This window comes from Diadema setosum, chromosome 12 (assembly GCF_964275005.1).
Source record: "Diadema setosum chromosome 12, eeDiaSeto1, whole genome shotgun sequence".
In the NCBI taxonomy this organism is placed as follows: domain Eukaryota; kingdom Metazoa; phylum Echinodermata; class Echinoidea; order Diadematoida; family Diadematidae; genus Diadema; species Diadema setosum.
The window spans coordinates 38,539,944-38,560,006 of NC_092696.1; the positions used below are offsets into that span (position 1 = coordinate 38,539,944).

Genomic DNA, 20,063 nt, shown 5'->3' on the forward strand with positions numbered 1-20,063 from the left:
TTACTTTATTTTCGACTTTTACTCCTTGTTTGTTCTCTCTATATGGCTGAGAATTTGGCACATTGTGCAGTATATGGGACAGGATATACAAAGTAATTGAGGATGCATGATAGTAGTACGATTCGATTTGCATCTGTACAAAACACACAGCTGTATACTAAACCTACTTGTAATACATGCTAACACAAAGGCTGCAAGCGCACAAAAAAAAAAAAAAAATGTCCGCCATTATCAACAGTGGGACAACAATACCCAAAATTCCTCTTAAACCCCGTGCCACTAATGGCCTGCGGATATGCTTTTCAATTTTTAGGTATATCATTATTACTCAATACAGAGTATGAATACACTGTAAACGGGACAATTTGTAACACATGAATAAACTAGCAAATAAAGCAGTAATTGTAAAGCATGCTCAAACATAGACCGCGGGATGGTCTAAGTCTAAGTGTGTACTGAGGTTATGGCAAGTCTGCGGTTAATTTTAAAAGTGCCCCGGAGGAGACGAGATAAGTTCTCTCCTTTCCGACCCTCTTCGGGTCTGAGAAGGAGAGGATTAAAGTAGGGTTTGACAACTAAGATCTTGACACGCTATCCGGAGAATCTAGAGGGACTATATTTTGTTTGTAGACTCAGAAGACAGATGAGTTATGTGCTAATTCATTTATGATTCATTTTTTCAATCACGTCTGATTGGAGTTATACTATTTTTAAAGTTTTCTTCACAAGACTTGAGAAAAATAGACAAACATACCACAATAATTCTCTTCAAATTCATATAACTATTTTAAATTCATCAGAAAGAAACAGATAACCTATGATAATATACATAACATCATCAAACAATAAACATAAATACATTAGCATCAAGAAATGACGAAAGGACAAAATGCATCACATTAGGTATAGAAATTATGGAAATCGATTGAAAGAGATTGACATCAAAGTGTGCATATGTCATCAATCAACCAATGTGAACAACAATTTTAGTGATACACATTTCAAAACTCTATAAAGCTCAGTCACATTTCTCTTTAATCACAGTAGACACATTCTTAGCATCATAACATTTTGAACAAGGCTCTTTTGATCTAAAATGTTGATCGAATTGCTTTAGGTGTAGCAGTGATAAAAAAAAAAAAATGTTCCTACGTTCTATGCATTCAGCATTATCGTCGAATGTTTGAGGTGTTTGTCATTGGTTGTAAGACATAAAGACATAAATCATTGCTTTGGTTTTAATTCTTATGTTTTGACATTATTCCGGAGGAATTATCTTTAGTCAAAAGACGCCCTCTTTGGTGATTCTAAGAAAGCAAGGATCATGACAGAGAATCAATCACATGGGGCCAAGAACGCTATAAAAAGAAGCCATCAAACGAACAAAAAATTACACACATTTGCGTTCGTATTCCATTACGGCCAAAGTTCCAAATTGTCCTTGTATAGAGACATAAAGTTGTAGATATTAGTTTATTTCAAAACAAATCTTATACAATCATTTTTGTTGTTTGCTTTTAAGGTACTGCAGCTTGATTAAGTTAAAGGCTAAGAGACAGGGTAGGTAGCTTGTAAAATATATCATCTTCTCCAGGTTTCTGTAGTAGCTTGGTTTATCTAAAACCAATCTTGTCCGATGCTATACAGGGATTTTAATTTATTGCGTCACTGAACGTGACAGTATGAGAGTATGATTTTTATTCTTACCTTTACACATAACCACAATGTTTTTTAATTGCAGTGATATCTGGACAATCATCGAGATCCTATAATCAATTAAATATACTGCGAAAGCCAAATTACGTGGCACTATAATACGTGCCTAATTCCCAGTTAGGCATTCATTGAATTGAATTGAATTGAATTGAATTGAATTGAATTGAATTGAATTGAATTGAATTGAATTGAATTGAATTGAATTGAATTGAATTGAATTGAATCGAATTGAAATGAATTGGATTGAATTGAATTGAATTGAATAGTCGCTTCAGCAGCAGTTGTTGCTTGCAGCGCTCCTGACTTTTGGGAGTGGGGGGGGGGGGGCAAAAACCTATCATCTGATGCCTGCTTCCTATCTAGAGAAGAAAGAAGTCTTGCTGATACAAGACAGGTAACTTAACTTAACGTTTATTGTGCAATGACCTGTGCGTGGTCTTGGGGTTATAAGCATGTAGCATTATCATGAGTGTGATGGTCTCCACAAACTCAGCCTAGGATGCACCTTTGCCAGCTTCAGTATCTCCTTGACACATCATACCTTGTTGTAGATTATCAGCTGCTTGACATATCATACCATGTTGTAGATTATCAAATTCAATGAGGCCAACATGATCCGATTTATGAATCTACATCGGGCAAACTCTACCATATGTCCCCCCCCCCCCCCCAAAAAAAAAAAAAAAATACAACGGTACCCTCCGCAATGATATCTTTACAAATACTTCATAATGAATCAATCTGAATAAAAATTCAGGGTATGAAACTATAACTCATTGCCCATATCTTACAAAAAAAAATATATTCGATTTGCTTCAGTGGTCAAAGAGAAATGGGGAATTTTGTAGAGGATATCGAGAATCTCTTCCCTCCAAGTTCTGTCCATGGAATTTGTATTCACACACAAGAGCATCGAAGTGCTAAACTCGGAAGAATCAGACTCATGACATGCTTTACAAGAATCCACATTTCTCTGTGACCGCTTAACCAAATTGAATAGGGTTTTCTGCAAAATAGAGCTAAGGTTTTATATTCTAAGACCCTGTAGTAGCATTTAGATAGTTTAATCATATTGGGTGTTATCAATGCGAAAATCTGATTGCATTTGGGGGGGGGGACATACTGTATATCTTAAAATCATGAACTGCGTTCAGTTTCAATAATACTGTCCATCTATTGTTGTACATTGCGCGACATTTTTTGCACCGCTGGAATCAATGAATACTGATTTTTTTTTCTTTCAAAATCAGGTCAAAACACATCCTGCCACGCTGCAGTTTCATGAAAAAGATTTTTCAGCCTTTCATACATATGAATGACCCATTATTCCCAAACTTGGAAATCGCGCTCGGATGAATACATTTTTAAGGAGAATTGAAGAACAATATTGTCATGATCATTCTCAATACGGATTCCCAAGGACGCCATCCTTCTTGCCTACAAAATGCCCATTCAAAAGGCTGATTTCATCATTATGAAAGTCCCAGGAATGTCATATAAAAAGTACAAACAAAACTTTTACGTTGTGATCTTATAATCTGTATCCTGCATTTCCACTTTTGACAAGAATTCGTAAAATCGTCTCTTTCAGTGCTGGAAGGTTTTCACCGATTGCGAAAAGATTGTATAAAGTTTATCCGTGTTCGCTGTGAAGGTTAGGCTGTAGACAATACAAGAGATGTAGCGAGAGTCCTCAATAAGTCATCTAAGCAAACTAGAAATCTCTGCTATAGGTAGAGAAACTTTTGAGTGTGTGTGTTTGTTTGCCACTGCAGAACGATCCTTGTCTACTTTGAGAAGACTTAACACTGCTTAAAGGCATGATTTACCATTTGCAGATAAAACAAAAACCCATCATTAGTGCTTTAAAATAGTTCTGAAATGTGAGGTAGGATAGAAACAACTACTGTAAAATTCAAATCCGTATTATCGATGTTAAGTACTGTTAAATACACAAATTGTGAACAAAAGTTATAACAAAAATGTTTCCAGACTAAACCCGTGCGTAGTTATGGTTTATTAAGACAAATACTGACATCTCCTTATATTTTAGGCTTTATTGCGAAAATTTTATGTGGTAGGATGTTTTGTGATACAACAGACCTACACATATGCATCAAGTGTGACATCTTCAAATGTTTTTAAATCACTGCTCCGAAAGGTAAACAGGACCTTTAAGACCCGGATGTGCTTTACCAGGAAAAAGGGTCAACTCATGTGGCGTTCATGCATGCCATCCAACCTATAACTTTACATTCCAGTTATATCTCTTCTTTGATGCAGGATTTCCGTTTGAATAAACTACCGCGTATTTGGCAGAGGAAAGAAAGGGTAGGGCCTATATACCTCTTGCAGTGTAGAAATGAACAGAGGGATATGGAACTGTTGCCATGTATGAATTTCACATGAGTTAAACAAAAGCTTCTTTTTTCATTACAAACCTTTTGAATATCTTTGTGTAACAGATATCTATATTCTCGATTTAGTTTTGTATGAAATGAAGGCGTTGGTTCCAAATCTTTCTGGAGCCAGACGTGAAAGATTGTCCATCCACGTGTAAAAATTGGGGCAGTTTTAAGGTACGCTAGTAGGACTTTGTAACTATACAGTCCCAGGTTTGTAACAAATGCCTGTCTTTAGAATTTCTAATCGAACTACGTAGAAAGTTTTGAAGGAGCCTAAAAAAAGAGAGCTTTGGAAAGCCTCCCCCCCCCCCAAAAAAAAAAAATAATAATGTATTGCTTTCAGAAAACTTTCAAAAGATGACTGAAGGTCTATTCTTTCATATGACATTAAAAAAATCTGCGAAAATATAATAGTTATTATGCTTGGATAATCAGTATAGCCACTTTTTAAAGGGATGTGAAAATTATGTTGTGCAGAAATTGATTGTGCATTTTAACTGTCACATTTCTTTAATTTAGGTGACTTTTCAAAAACTCAACGTTTTTAAACACTCAGTATGGAGTCCCTCCAAAAACAAAAACAAAAACAAAATCAAGGAACCTGATTTAAGGACAAGATACAAACGCAAACACACACACACACACACACACACACACACACACATATATATATATATATATATATATATATATTGATTAATCATAACACTATCGAAAAGTGCAGTGTTCATGCCAGTAACAAAGTAGCATTATACTGCCATTAAAGTAATTTTGATGACAAATTGTAGGACGTTATCAAACAGCTACAGGGAGCTATCTACTTGAATTATACTAACAGGAAGTTTCCCTGTTGTTATAGATATTTGATGATTTGTTTTTTAAGTTATTATATATGTAGTTACATAGACTAGTATTGTGTATAATGTAATTACATGTAACTACAACTGTATGCATAACTGTGACAATGAAGACAAGAGAGTCGCACGATGCTAGCTGGATAGGTTATAACCTTAGGTCTTTCTCAGCATTATTGTCTGCTTGGCAGACGTGTGTGTTGCTTGGGTTGTGTTGTGGCTGTCTGCCACAGCCCATCACACAGGCACCCACATTATTGTCTCTTGATGCTGTCCCTATGACAGTCTTGTTGGTGTTTTCTCTTTCTGTTCTCTATGTTGTGTGTTTATGTGTGCACGCATGCTTGTCTAGATGCACTTGCGTGCGTGCAGTGTGTGTATGTGTGTGTGAGTGATTATGTTTGACTTTTTTCTGGGGACCTACCCGTACAATTAAGCACCTGCTTTTCTGTGGTTTCCCCTCACATAATCTTAATTATCCAATATGAGTGTGACATACTCTAGACTGATTTAAATCCATTTTGTATCATGAAATATTATTCAAAGTCTGTATACACTGAATTTTCAATTATCTGTTACTAGTCATTGATAGTCTGAGAGCTGGATGCTGGTCAATTTACCCCATCAAGCCCATAAGGTTTGACCCCTGAGAGTTGCTGGGGCCACCCTCCTCATTAAAAAAATGCCCGTCAGCCTGGTCCCTGAGGGCGGGTTCGGCCCCCAGGGACCCCCCGAAAAGGCCCTCCGGCGGGTGTAATTTACCCCATGGAGCCCATGGACCAAACTTGGCCTATATGAATGTCCTATGGGTGTACATAATCAAAATATAAAAAACTGACAAAATATCTGGTCGGGAAAGGGGTTGCCAGACCGCTTGTTTGCAGGCATAAAACCTTGTTTTTGGTCAAGGAGTCTGCGCCAAGACTACACTGTCCCATAGGCCCTGTACTGTAGCGTCTCCCAACAGGCTGACGGACAGTGCCAGTTAGTGCATGTAGTAGTCTTGGCGCAGACTCCTTTACGCGCAACAAGGGTTATTGCCTGCAAACTACCCGTTATACCCTGGGACCCAGGGTAGTTTGCATGCACAAATTGACCACACACACACCCACACCACACACACACACACACACACACACACACACACATTCACACATGACTCTATGTATACTAAGAATACCGTAAGGCGTAACACAAAACATGACCAGTGGTTTCTTCATACAGCCATGATACCTTGCACATACCTATAATAAAATCTATTTTATGTTCATAACTTTTGAATGTTTTACATCGATACTATCAGTGAACCTTCAAGCAGGAACACTGAAGAGATTTTGAAATTTGTGTGAAATTGTATTCTGTTTTACTGGCCACACAACCTGCTTACCCTTTATTATGTATCCACCATATATTATAAGACAAATATATATATATACATATATATATATTTGGAAAATGCTTAAATAAACCCTTTGTTGTGAGTAGACTTCAATTTCTCAAATCATGCATTATACTGTATGATAGACTAAAATGTGAAATTATGTTTTATATTATATGAAATAAATTCATGCCAAATACTGGTCAGTTCAGGAATCATAAGACTGCAACTGAAACATGTGCAATGCTTATCATAGGCCTACATTATACGTAATTTATGTAAGCTTTAGTCTTCCATAGAGTGTGATGCATGGTTTGATGTGTAATTGCCATGGTTTTGAATGGCAACTAAATCATAAATATGAACTAGGACCTGCATTGTAACTGTATATGATATGTGACACCCTGGAAGTATTATCTTTTTTTTTTGGGGGGGGGGGGAGGGGGGTAGACAAAGTATCTCAATGAGGAGTTGACAAAAATTCTAATATAAAAGAGAACACAACATGTAAATGCTCTCAACGTGCATGCTATTGTTAAAGAAAAGAAATTAAGCTAACATTCATTTAGCTGGTAATTTTATGTTTCACGTTGTGTGTATATGTCCCGGGTTAACGGCAATCATATACTATGATGCGCTCTTTGCAGTGTGTGACACCGTAGGTTGAGTTTTGTTTGTGTGGGGCTGGGGAACTGAAGATGAAGTACAGTGTATCTCCAGAAATAAGGAGTTGACAAAACTGCTGATAAAGAGACCACAAGATCAAGTTAATACTTTCAGCCTATATGCTATATAAAAAGAGAGCTATTATGTTTCAACTTGGTGTGTACTGGTCACGGTCATTGGCAGTGTTTGCAGTATGTGACACCATTTGTGTGGGGCTGGGAACTAAATAATAAAATATATCTCCAGAAATAAGAAGATGGCCACAAAAAAAAAAGCACTGAAGAGATGAAGAGAACACAAGATCAAAGTAAATGCTCTTGGCCTGTTTATTTCCATAAAACCATTAAGCTCCTTCCTTATGTTATGCAGTTTATTCTGATTTGGAATTTATTAGAGTCAAATAAAGGAAATGTTGGCATGGATGCTGTAATCCTTGCCTATTTTATACATCAAAGGGTGGTTTTTATCAGCCAAAAACACAAAAAGTTATCTGAGTTTGAGGTTTTCAAAGGAATCTTATATTAGGATTGAGACTTGTTATTTGTATCTAAAAGAGGATATCAAGCAGGAGAAAAAGAAGTAATCCAAGCTACATCCCACTTGTTGACATAAACTTTATTAGAGTTATGTTTAATGCACGGTTGATGAAAATATTTACTTAAATGTGTTATACAACTGGCCTTTAGCGCTGTTGTGGTTGGTCTTAAACTGAAGTTTACTCACAACAAAGGTTTTTCAGCATTTTCTGAAAAGCTCTATTTGAGTCTCATAAGGTGAATACATCATACAGAAAGAGTAGGCTGTGTGGCCAATAAAACCTAATACAACTTCACACAAATTTCAAATTTCTTCAGTGTTCCTTAAAGGTGTATTGATAGTATCCATGTAAAACATTCAAAAGGTATGAACATCTTATGGGTGACATTTATTATGTACAAGGTATTATGGCTGCATTAATGAGAAACCTATTAATTGTAACATGTTTAGTGTTATGGTATATACAGTTGTACATAGAGTCATGTGTAAACATAATTGTGTGTGTATGTGTGTGTGTGCGTGTGTGTGTGTGTGTGTGTGTGTGTGTATGTGTGTGTGTGGGGGGGGGGAGTGGGTGTGTGTGTGGTCAATTTATGCATGCAAACTACTCTGGGTCCCAGGGTATAACGGGTAGTTTGCAGGCAATAACCCTTGTTGCGCGTAAAGGAGTCTGCGCCAAGACTACTACATGCACTAACTGGCACTGTCCGTCAGCCTGTTGGGAGACGCTACAGTACAGGGCCTATGGGACAGTGTAGTCTTGGCGCAGACTCCTTGACCAAAAACAAGGTTTTATGCCTGCAAACAAGCGGTCTGGCAACCCCTTTCCCGACCAGATATTTTGTCAGTTTTTATATTTTGATTATGTACACCCATAGGACATTCATATAGGCCAAGTTTGGTCCATGGGCTCCATGGGGTAAATTACACCCGCCGGAGGGCCTTTTCGGGGGGTCCTTGGGGCCGAACTCGCCCTCAGGGACCAGGCTGACGGGCATTTTTTTTTAATGAGGAGGGTGGCCCCAGCAACTCTGAGAGGTCAAACCTTTTGGGCTTGATGGGGTAAATTGACCAGCAGCCAGCTCTCAGACTATGATCTTTAGATGTATTGTCACAAATGTGATATGTGTGGAACTTAATAAATGAAATGAAATGAAATGAATAAAATGAAATGAATGAAAATGTTGTCATTTTAATTGAATCTGTGTATAAAGATCGCAAGAGTCACAGAGTATGAAATAGTCGACGTAAAATTAACCACCTTTATTATTCAAATAATATCTTTAATTGACATTTTGTTTTAAACAGTAAATTTACGAGGCGCAATATTGGGATGACTGTCGCAGTGAACAGTGTAACCATGGAAACCAAAGAAACTCCTAAGATTCTTGTCATCTACACTGGTGGAACGATTGGGATGAAGAAAGTGAATGGAGGTGAGTCAATAGGAAACACTCTTTTCTTAGTACATTATAATTATCTCCTTCTTTTTTTCTCCCTCTCTCCTTCCCTCTCATCTCTCTCCCTCTCTCTCTCTCTCTCCCACTCTCTCTTTAACTGTGCCGCTCTGGAAGAAGTAGCCATCGGACGTAACGTTAGTTTAATGTTTTTAATGCCATCAGCTTTCGACATCTTGACGGGTCTCCTTCAGGGCATTTGGAAATCAACATAACGAAAAGCAACCAACTGTAATAAAACTTGAACAAAATCATGATAAAGCAAAAACAGCGATATTACACAGATTAGCATGCACTCCAACACCAACAGCAATATGACATAAATTAACATGCACGGCGGTATTAGCGTTAAAACATCAATATGGCCTAAATACATACTTGTATCAGTAACATATTGGTGTTTGCATTGCAATATATCAATTATATAGATGTATGCATTGTATGCATGCATACATGTGTGTGTGTGTATGTGTGTGTGTGTGCTTGTGTGTGTGTGTGTGTGTGTGTGTGTGTGTGTGCGTGTGTGTGTGTGTGCGTGTGTGTGTGTGTGTGTGTGTAGATGCAGTCGTACAGATGTGCTTGACTAAATGAATATTTCTCTTCCGTGTTTGCAGTTTTGGTGCCAGTGAAACACTATTTGCCAGACTTCATCAGCAAAACGCCCACAGTGTACGGCAAGCCAGCGGACAGTATCGAGGGCCTCAGCACTTTTGATCTCATGTAATTACCCTCAATACCTCAACCGATACCTGATAAGGATGTCAATGTCATTACAAAAAGGGCTGATATTTTTCGATCTTTTCAGACAATAAATAGAGGATATCTAATACTAATCTGCATACCATGGATTCGATAAATTGAACTTCACTTTGGCTGTGTCTAGTCATCCTATCTTAACTTACCTCTCCCTGAACTCTTTCCGAGTCAAGATGACACAAGAATCACAGTGAGGTAAATACATATATTACATTCTAATCAAAGATGTAATGTGCATTGCAGGAAATAATTTCGTTATGACTGATAACTTAATGACGATTCAATTAATGATGATTATAAAACATTGGCATTATTATCACCATTAACAGCTATTGGGGAAGCACTTTTACGAATGACTTCTGTAGAGCCTGATCGACAGATGTTTCTGACCGTTTAAGATGCCAATAATGTGAATGCTGCACTTTACGAATTCGACAACCAAGAGTCATACAGCCCATGAACTCGACACTAGGCAAACGATTTCAAGGCCCATGATTCCGCCACTAGGCACTGACAAGGTCCACGAGTCCGACACTATAAGGAAAACAAAGCCCACGAGACCGACACATTAAACCCGGTGATGTAATGTCGAACTCGTTGGCCCATTCTTGCCTATAGTATCGAACTCGTGTGCCTTGCTTGCCTATAATGTCGGACCCATGGGTCTTAATTGCCTAGTGTCGAGATGACTCGTGGGCTATATGACTCATGGACTCTTCTTCTAATGTCGAACTCGTGGGCTGGATGACTCGTGGGCTGTATGACTCGTGGGCTGTATGACTCGTGGATGTCCGTCTCGTGGGATAACCCCAATAATGTAAACTTGTCAGGGTCTTGTGGAGATTACGTCATAATCCTTAAACTCTTCACCGTTGTGATGGTATCCATAGAAACCAGGATGGCAGCCACATTCTCTACAGCATGTTGGAGTGGGAGTGCATCAAGGACTCGAGTAACATCGCCGCCGCGGACTGGGTGCACATGGCAAAGAATATCCTAAGATATTACACCGTCTTCAACGGGTTCGTGATCCTACACGGCACGGACACGATGGCCTACACGGCGTCGGCTTTGTCTTTCATGCTCGACAACCTCTCCAAGCCTGTTGTCATCACTGGCTCGCAGATTCCGCTTTCCGAGTTCCGCAGCGATGGAGAGAACAACATGTTGGGCGCCCTTGCCATGGCCAGCTACTCTCGGCCTGAGGATGGCTTGGTGATAGCTGAGGTAAGGCGAAGACGATAGGTGGTCATAATCATTGATACAGAATACATTTAAGAACACTTCATTACACCAGCTTAAAAAAAAAAATGATCTCAATCTATACTTAATCATATACCGTTTTTCAAACAAAATCTGAAGACAAGATAATGAAGGAAAGTATGAACTTATATTGCCCAACCCGATCACACACTCGATTAAGTGCTAGTCAAGTCTTTTATTTGAAAGATATTCTGTATAATTTCCTCCTTTCATTGAAGACCCTGTAAGGGATACCACGGAGTGAGAAGGCTGGCAAGGCTCAGATTTATTCGAGATTCCCGTAACGAACTGTACACAGCTTTGCCGCTGATCTCTGTGTAAGTAAATCTACAACCGTGGAATCTGGACTGGGGTTGACCGTTTAATACCGATGAGAGTACAGTACGCTTCGATGCACTTTTATCAGCTGACCGGTGCTATTCGTGGTTTACGAATGTTCCCCGATGGACAGCGAATAAATCGGGCCTCCCGTGAATCCCCACGCTACAGTTTTTTTTTTTTAAAATAAAACATAAGATTATCATATAGTAAATTATGTCGAACAAAATTCTTCGTAAATTATATCTCTCGGTGATCATGAAAATTTCAGCCTATTCATGATCATAGATTTTTCCCCAACATGAAGATAATTTATGATCGAAATGAATTAAAGTATGACCTTATATCCCCACCCCAACACCCACCAAGGGAGGTATACGACCATTTCTCCCCCCTCGCGTCACCGTTCAAGTACACTCCGACAAACTCATCAACCACGATGTACGTTACGCCCTCTATCATTCAGGTCACTCTATTTTTTAACGGCAAGTTGATCCGTGGCAACCGAAGTATGAAATTCTCCTGCTGCAGACTGGATGCCTTCAAATCCCCGAATTTCCCGCCACTCGCCTTCGTGGGCACCAGCACTCAAGGTGACTACAGGCCCATCAATTATACTAACAACATCTACTTGAGCTCGTGATTCAAAGTGTACATAATTATCATGTGTACTGATGTAATCGGGATGAAATATTGGGGTTTTGTTGGCGCTTAAAGAAAGTAAGGATATTTAGACCTATATAATACCAAAAGAAAGGGGATGTGTTAAAAAAAACCATTTGTATGTTCATATTATGTACCAACATTCGTAAATCATGAATGTATTTTGTATTAAACTTTTACCACTTTTGAAGTTCATTCTTGAACAGCTATGTCAATGGCATAGATCTGTACTCCATGGGACAGAATTATACTAAAACGTAGTATTTCCTAAGTTCAAATCAGACAGTACATTGTAAACCAGGGCTACTTGATGAATGATCACTTTGGCACCGTCCTTCATCCTCCATTGTTTAATTCCAATGTGACATCTTTTATTTCGTTCATTCCATCATGGTTAGTGATCTGGACTAATGTCCGTCAACCGAAACCTGGTGAAGAGTTCAGTGTGAGGGCGAACATGACAGCCGAAGTGGATCTCCTTTGGATCTATCCCAACATCACCCTCGACACGGTGAGTTCGGGGAAATAGTCGGTGTAATGTAACCCTGGAAACAGTGAGTTTGAGGCAATAGTCGATATATAACATTACCCTCATTACCACGCCTTAAGACTAATCACTGATATGATTCTTACACTAAGCTGTTATGTAGGCGTCACTGTCGCGAAATTGACCAAAGATGAACACAGGATAAAGGAAATGTTCCAATTAGCCACTGATCGTATAAACATTGGGTCATTCGTGAAGGCATCTTAAGCCATCGTATGGATGGTGGAGTTTTTCAGGCTGCTGTAGCAACTTTGTGAGCGGTGATAAAATCTTCAAATTCATGTAGACATCTCTTTTTCCTTCGTTTGTCCTTCGGATTCACATCTTCGTGTAGCCTTCGTGTGTGGTTCGGGTGCCATCGTGTAACTTTCAGTAGGCGTCGTACTTGCATGCTTCGGCGGCTGATTGGCTTTGACCAAGTTCCGGGTCAACTTCACCCGAAATTGAAAAGTCCATAATAAATATTCGTATTGCCGTCTTGTGCGAAATTTGGGACAGTGTGACTCCACCCTTACCCCGATTTAATGGTTATTCCGCAGACGCAGGGGCGGATCCAGGAATTCTGTAAAGGGGGGGGGGGGGGGGGGTGCAACTGATATATCTGGTGCCACTTCCGGTTTTCATTTCATTTTTTTCTTTTTCTTTTCTTTTTTTGTTTTGTTTTAAACAATAAATAAAGGGGGCGTGCGCCTCTTGGATCCGCCACTGAGACGTGTATTTTTTTTTTATACTCTAAAGCCCCACTTAATCTCGACCAGTGGGCTGCGAAGCTCTCGCAGGTGGGCCGCCAAAAATGAAACGAATATTCATATTCAATCCTCCTGGGCCTCAATAAAGTTTGTAGGAGCCAATGTGGGCCTCGGGTTTGAAAAAACGTTGAGAAGCGCAGTTCTCAGGGTTCTTCCTAATTTATTGTTAAAAAACTTAACCTTTAGCGAGTGTGCTCAACCGGAAAGTGAAAATCAAAATCAATTGCTTGATGAACGTCTATACAATTGAAAACGTAATTTTGTATGATTGAACATTGAACAGGTGAAGGCACATCTCCACACTGACATCAAGGGCGTTGTGTTGATGACGTACGGCGCGGGGAACTTTCCATCAGACCGCAAAGACATCTTGAAAGCTATCAAAGAGGCCGTTGAGGGCGGCAAACTGATTGTGAACTGCACCCAGTGTCCTAACGGACAAGTCACACCGGCTTACGAGACCGGACAAGTAAGTCTTGTTTTGACAGAAATACATTGTAGGGGCTTAACACCCGCCTTAGAATAAGATCAGGCCAGAAAAAAAAGTGATCTTAAAGGTCCTGTTTACCTTACGGAGCAGTGATTAAAAAAAAAAAAATGTTCAAGATATCACTTTTGATGCATATGTGTAGGTCAGTTGTATCACAAAACATCCTACCATATATATATATTTTTTTTTTGCAATAAAGCCAGAAATATAAGGAAATATTACTATTTTTCTCATTAAACCGTATACGGTTAAGTCTGGAAACATTTTTATTATAACTTTTGTTCACATTTTAATATTTAACAATACTTAACATTGATTATACCAGTTCAAATTTTTACATTGGCTGTTTCTATCCCTAACGCACATTGTAGAACTATTTTGACGCACTAATACTGTGTTTTTTTTTTTGTTTCATCTCCAAATGGTAAATTATGCCTTTAAAGATCGGTAGACCACTCACCTAGATGACTACTGAGCAAAGGAGACACTAGTAAAGACAACCCAGAGTTGACAGCATGACTTTATAATCGCATTGCTTAAAGGGATGATACACAGTATTGGTGGAAATGAAAATTGGGCTTTTAACTTTTGGCGAGATACCAAGAAAACACTTGTGAAATAGTGCAGAGCATACCGTTTTAAGAGGAATTAAAAGTTTATTTGATGAAGATCGGGTTTGGAATGACTGAAACATCCAAAAACAAAGTAAAACAAGGCAATCGTAATGTAATGTGGGTCCCACACTTCATTAGAATCGCTCTGTTTTGGATATCTCAGCCATTTCAAAACCAATTTTCATCAAATAAATATTGAATTCCTCATGGAATTTCATGCTCTTTCATATTTCATAAGAAGTTTCTCATAATCTCACCAGAAAATGTTAGAAACCCGAAACTAGGTCTGAACCAAAACTATACGATCCCTTTAATGTCATTATAATATTTAAGAAATTATTTAGATTTTTTGTTACTCTGATTTTTTATGTAAGATGAGAAAACCATTGTTATTGTTTTGTACACGTTCTTAAACATGAAATTCGCGTTTACCAGGATCGATCTGAATTTTGTTGATCCGTGAGTTTGCTTGTTAAATTTTGTTCGATGTTTTATCTTGGTTTATTAAGGTCCTGATAGAGGCAGGGGTAATCCCCCTCTCTGACATCACACCAGAGGCGGCGCTCACCAAACTTGATTACGTCATCCAAAACTTCACAGGCTCAGAACGCGAGGCTTACCTCAAACGTAGCCTGCGGGGAGAGATGACGGTTCAGTAGTTTGATCATATATTTCAAGGAGGTTTTAAATTGATTTGATTTGATCTGATCTGATTTCATTGTTCCACATCTAAAACAAAAATAATATGGTAATATCGATTGAACTTTAGACTGGACCAAGCGTCGTAATTACAAAGAATACAAGAGAAGACAAGTTTACAAACATGAAATGTGGGGACCTACTAAAAAAGCAGAACTTGTAATGTATAGGTCCCTAGATGAAAATGTTGGTCTTGTTAAACAAACAACCTAGTAACAAAAATTATGAAAGAAAGGAAATGAACGTAAAGGAAAAGAGAGCAAAAAGAGCAAGAAAAACAAATGAAATACATCAGAGCATAACAAATTAGCCACCTGTAATACGCTTGCAAGATTCCTCGTCACCCGACCAACATAGTTAGGTAACAGTAGGAATACGCAAAGGCACATGATACATAATGATTCATGAATTCAGGAATAGCTTTGACATGAGCGACTCTGTAAGAAGAACTAAAAGCAAACCCTGATTCCTAATAAACAGGTGTGATACCTCTTTGATCATAATAATGATCAAAGAGTTATCACAATTGATCATATCAAGTCTGTCATGGATCAACCCGAGTCTGAGATCGCACTCCGTGGCCTACACGATTTAATGACGTAGCTAAAACGCCCTGGAATCGTGTCAACCATTCTTTTTGTATACTTCTGAGTAGACCATAAGATATCTTCTGTACTTTAAAGCTGGTTAATACATTGTATTAGTCCTTGCTCCTTATAATTATGCAAACATAATTATATGCATGTACAGTAACTTCATGATTTTAAGATACATGTATGTACAGGAAATTCAAAATGAACTCAACTTTAAATTGATAAGATTCTTGCGTCAAGTTGTTTATTGCAACTGATTGACAAATTGCCCTACATCGCTCGAGTATGTCCATGTATACCCATGATATATTTTGTCATAAGTAGTGTAATAAAACACTGATCAATTCAGTGCTTATTTACATTGATGTAGGACAATTTTACAATCAGTTGCAATAAGAACTTTTTTTATTCGCGAATATTCATGTTACATTTCTACTACCTTTTCACCCAATTTTGCACTCTACATATTTTCATTCACACACCTTTGTACTATGTTTTGAAATGGTATTTACATTGACATTCTAAGTTTTATTGATTTCTGTTAACTGTACTGAACTTTGCACGTGAAGCTTTTACCAGTGAGGAATTTCTCATTTTTTTAACCTTAATTCTATCTGTGCATGCATAGTTTCACTCCTCTCTTCCTTCCTTCCTTCCTTCCTTCATTCATTCATTCATTCATTCATTCATCCATTTATTCATTTGTAGCAACACTCATTCTCGGTAATACTATCGGTGATTGTATCAAGTCAATACTGTTTTATACTGTATTGTACTGCATTGGTGAGTGGAAGTTTGTTTGTTTGTTTTTTGTCTTTTGCTGAAATATAACCCCAGGCCTTATGATATACACAGGTTAAAGTCTCCCAACTGTATTACTATATGTGAGGAAACTAAAAAAAAAAGGAAAAAAAAAAGAAGTGAATAAAGGAAAACCCCAAGGCAGTATCACTACACCTCTCTTCCTTTCTCTCTCTACATTATACATGTACGATATATAAACTGACAATGTTTCATGCACTGTCTCCCTTAGGCTGAGTTCAGTGTTTCATGAATATTTAATATATATGTGTGTATATATATATATATATATATATATATATATATATATATATATATATATATATGTATACACACCTGTATATATATATATATATATATATATATATATCATTCCAGTCAAATGATACGTGCATACCTACAAATCAAGCTGTGCATGTTTCTAATCTTTGCACATGAAGTGACTGACATGAACTTTCAGTCTTTCTTACTCTGATCTCTCAAAACTCACAGGACAGGAATGAAACAAATTACAAGACTATTGTATCATTTCAAATAAAAAAGACATACATGTTCATGTCTAATTATAAATACTATACAGAAAGTATCATTGCACACAAATATTGGCAAGAGTAGTCACATGACAAATATTTACATTAGTACATCAAGAATACATTTTGAGCATAATGACGGTTGGAGTAGCTGTAGCTAGTACTTCTTGAGATGAATGATGTGTTAAGCATTAGTGAATCAAAGCAGCTTCTGATCCTTTGATAAGTAACAGAGACAGCTTTGGATCTTCCCACTGGCAAAGACATACTAGTGGATAATGCTTTTATTGCACATTCGAACAATTTGTAAAGCATTGGATAATTCTAAAATGAAAACCATGCTTTCTGTTCTTATCTTTCTTCTTCCTCCACTGTAACATTTGTTACCTCCTCATATCATTTTTTTTTAATCTTTCAATTTCTATTCAGTAGATTTTGTTATTTGAATCATCATCGCATCAATTTCTATCAAAATGCAGTACACACTTGTCATAGTACATTTTTTTCTTCTTCTTTTGGCAATCAAGACAACAGCAGAAAGTAATAAATGCATACATCAGATATATGATACCCTTTTGCATTAACGTCTTTCTCACATTGTACTACATGAATCACTTTTTTCCTTTACCCATTTCCTATCTTCAGAAAGTTCCTTCAAGCTGTCATTTCTACATGCTACAAACACTATACAACTGTATTATTTTAATACTGATGTGTATATTGGTATCAGTAGTGAGAAAGTACTGTACTGTATATGCCATATTTTTAGCAAGTCTAATTTCTCATGAATCAGGACTTCAGAGACTCCAACCCCAAGCACCTTCTGATCTGGAGATTCTCCCGCCTGAAATCGCTAGCGAGCGGGAGACTCTAACTTGATGTGCGCAAAGCTCGAAGTTCTAGGATTCTAGATGCTCTCTCCGTGCTATCTAAGGCTTTATTTTTCAACATTACGTTGACACTAAGTTAGAAATCATTTCAAGCGGGACACACAGAGCCAGGGCGGGAGAAATTAAATCTCAAGCAGGAGAACGGGAGATTTAGCAAAAATGGGTTTTCGGCGGGAGAGTTGGAGTCTCTGGGACTTCTGACAATTTCTCGAGTGATTAACATTTGCAATCGGAGAGTACGGTAATAAATTGAGAAATGCACATGTGCACGTCGCAATCATGTTGGGATATGAGTTCAAATTTTTGCGAGCTGTTAGATTCATGAATAGCACCTGTCCCATGAAATTAGTGAAAATGAAAACCTCATGAAATAACAGCATACACAGTATTCACAGCAAAGTTTGAACCCATTATCAGGCAACCACTAGAACTATTATTATTGTCATGTTAGTTTTAAGCAAATTGTATGTTCTACAATGAAATGACAACATAACAATTTTCTTCTAAATACACAGCATGGCAATGACTTCTAAAATTCTTGCATACATTATTCTCATCATCACTCTATCAGTAAAACTTGTTCATATTCTATTGCACACATTGAATGGGAATCAACACATACATCCCATTGACAGTTCTTCCTACACATAGTGAGGCTAATAAACTGTATCATGGATTGTACACTGTAAGACAATCATTTTCCTGCAAAACCTTGAGAAAAAGACTAAAGCAAGCTTAGCGTGTGTGGCCACAGCCTGCTTGAACATTTTTACCCACACAGACACGAACTATCAAAACAGACAGAAAAAAAAAAAAAAATCTCTTGAACGATTCCCAGAGAAATGTACAGAGCACTGAAAAACAGCTGTAGACTGAAAGTTATCTTTTCCCAAAATACATTTTCAATTTGTCACTGTTTAATTTTAATTTTCATAATATTGTATAGTAACAGAACATTATTTTGGCATGTCAATGATAATTAAGTCTTTACATGTATGTGCCAAGTTTGCATGCCTGACTCAATCGATGGCGTGCCAAGTTCGCAAATTCTGCTCAAATGTACAAACCCGCCCAAACCGATTGATAAATCGCCAGATGCCAAGGTACAATGAGAGCTTTTCTTGGGATTCCAATCCTGGCACATGCAGCTTGCATTTTATGTAGTGATTGACTATCAAACAGTATTCCCTAGTGGATTTGTTGGTATAAATTCTAAGTTTCTGTCACTGTTTTGTGTGCAAAAGTCATGATGTTACAATAATGATGCTACTGGTCATTTGAAAGAAAAACTATCGTAGATTTGCCACGCAATTAACATCTAAGTAAAGTTTGGTAATTTCTCTACAACCTCGCTCATTGCATGTCCATAGTAACAACAATCTTTGAAAGTTATTTAGATTTGAAAAAAAAAAAAACAGCAACAGCATGTTTTCCCAAAGCATGACTACTTTGCTGTCTCAGAATAAAGTGGCACACAGGAGGTTTACACCATGCAACATAAAGAGTTAATAAAAGTCACCCCATAGCATTAATTATTTTCTGGTGAGGATGCTAGTACAAGAGATGACAGTTTTACCATCAGCTGAGAACCAGAAGGGCACTATAGTATACTAAGTTTTGAGCATTAATAAAATCAAAACAGTAAATTTTTCATGAAAAAAAAAAAGTTTAACCCGTTGAGGACGAGTCCCGAGTATACTCGGGCAAGTGTCTATGGGAAATACGTGTTGTAGCAAAATCAAATCGTCCTCAACGGGTTAATAAATACAAAGTGGGTAGATTTATTTCAATTCAATTCAATTCAATAGTGTATTATTTAGCATTGTTCCAAATATCGAGTAAAATAGCACCCTCAAGGTTTTGATTTTTAATATTTTACTGACAATGAAAATAATTTAAAATCAACACCATAATGTAGAGGACATAAAGCTCTACAATATGATACCAATAACTCAATACCCCCAAAACTGTCATAACACCCTTCTGATTCTCAGCTGATAATATTCTGGAAAAATAATTGTAGCAGGCCCTTCACACTTTGCTTCTTGGGATTTAAGAAATCTTGACCTTTTGACCCTGTAGTCTGTCTTTTCTTGATAATTAATTTTTTGCGACAAATGACTAAAGCCTTATAGGT

General features: G+C 37.6%; 1 protein-coding gene across 1 annotated transcript in view; it reads left to right on the top strand.

The window, feature by feature from the left end:
• LOC140235938 (L-asparaginase-like) overlaps positions 1–15,934 on the top strand; it is a 61,362-nt gene extending 45,428 nt beyond the window's left edge. The window contains exons 2-7 of the mRNA XM_072315930.1: positions 8,941–8,992; positions 10,660–10,996; positions 11,817–11,943; positions 12,412–12,524; positions 13,593–13,778; positions 14,923–15,934. Coding sequence (XP_072172031.1) covers positions 8,941–8,992; positions 10,660–10,996; positions 11,817–11,943; positions 12,412–12,524; positions 13,593–13,778; positions 14,923–15,072 — 965 coding nt within the window. The 3' untranslated portion in view covers positions 15,073–15,934. The remainder of the gene's footprint in view (positions 1–8,940; positions 8,993–10,659; positions 10,997–11,816; positions 11,944–12,411; positions 12,525–13,592; positions 13,779–14,922) is intronic.
• Positions 15,935–20,063: the final 4,129 nt, after the last annotated feature.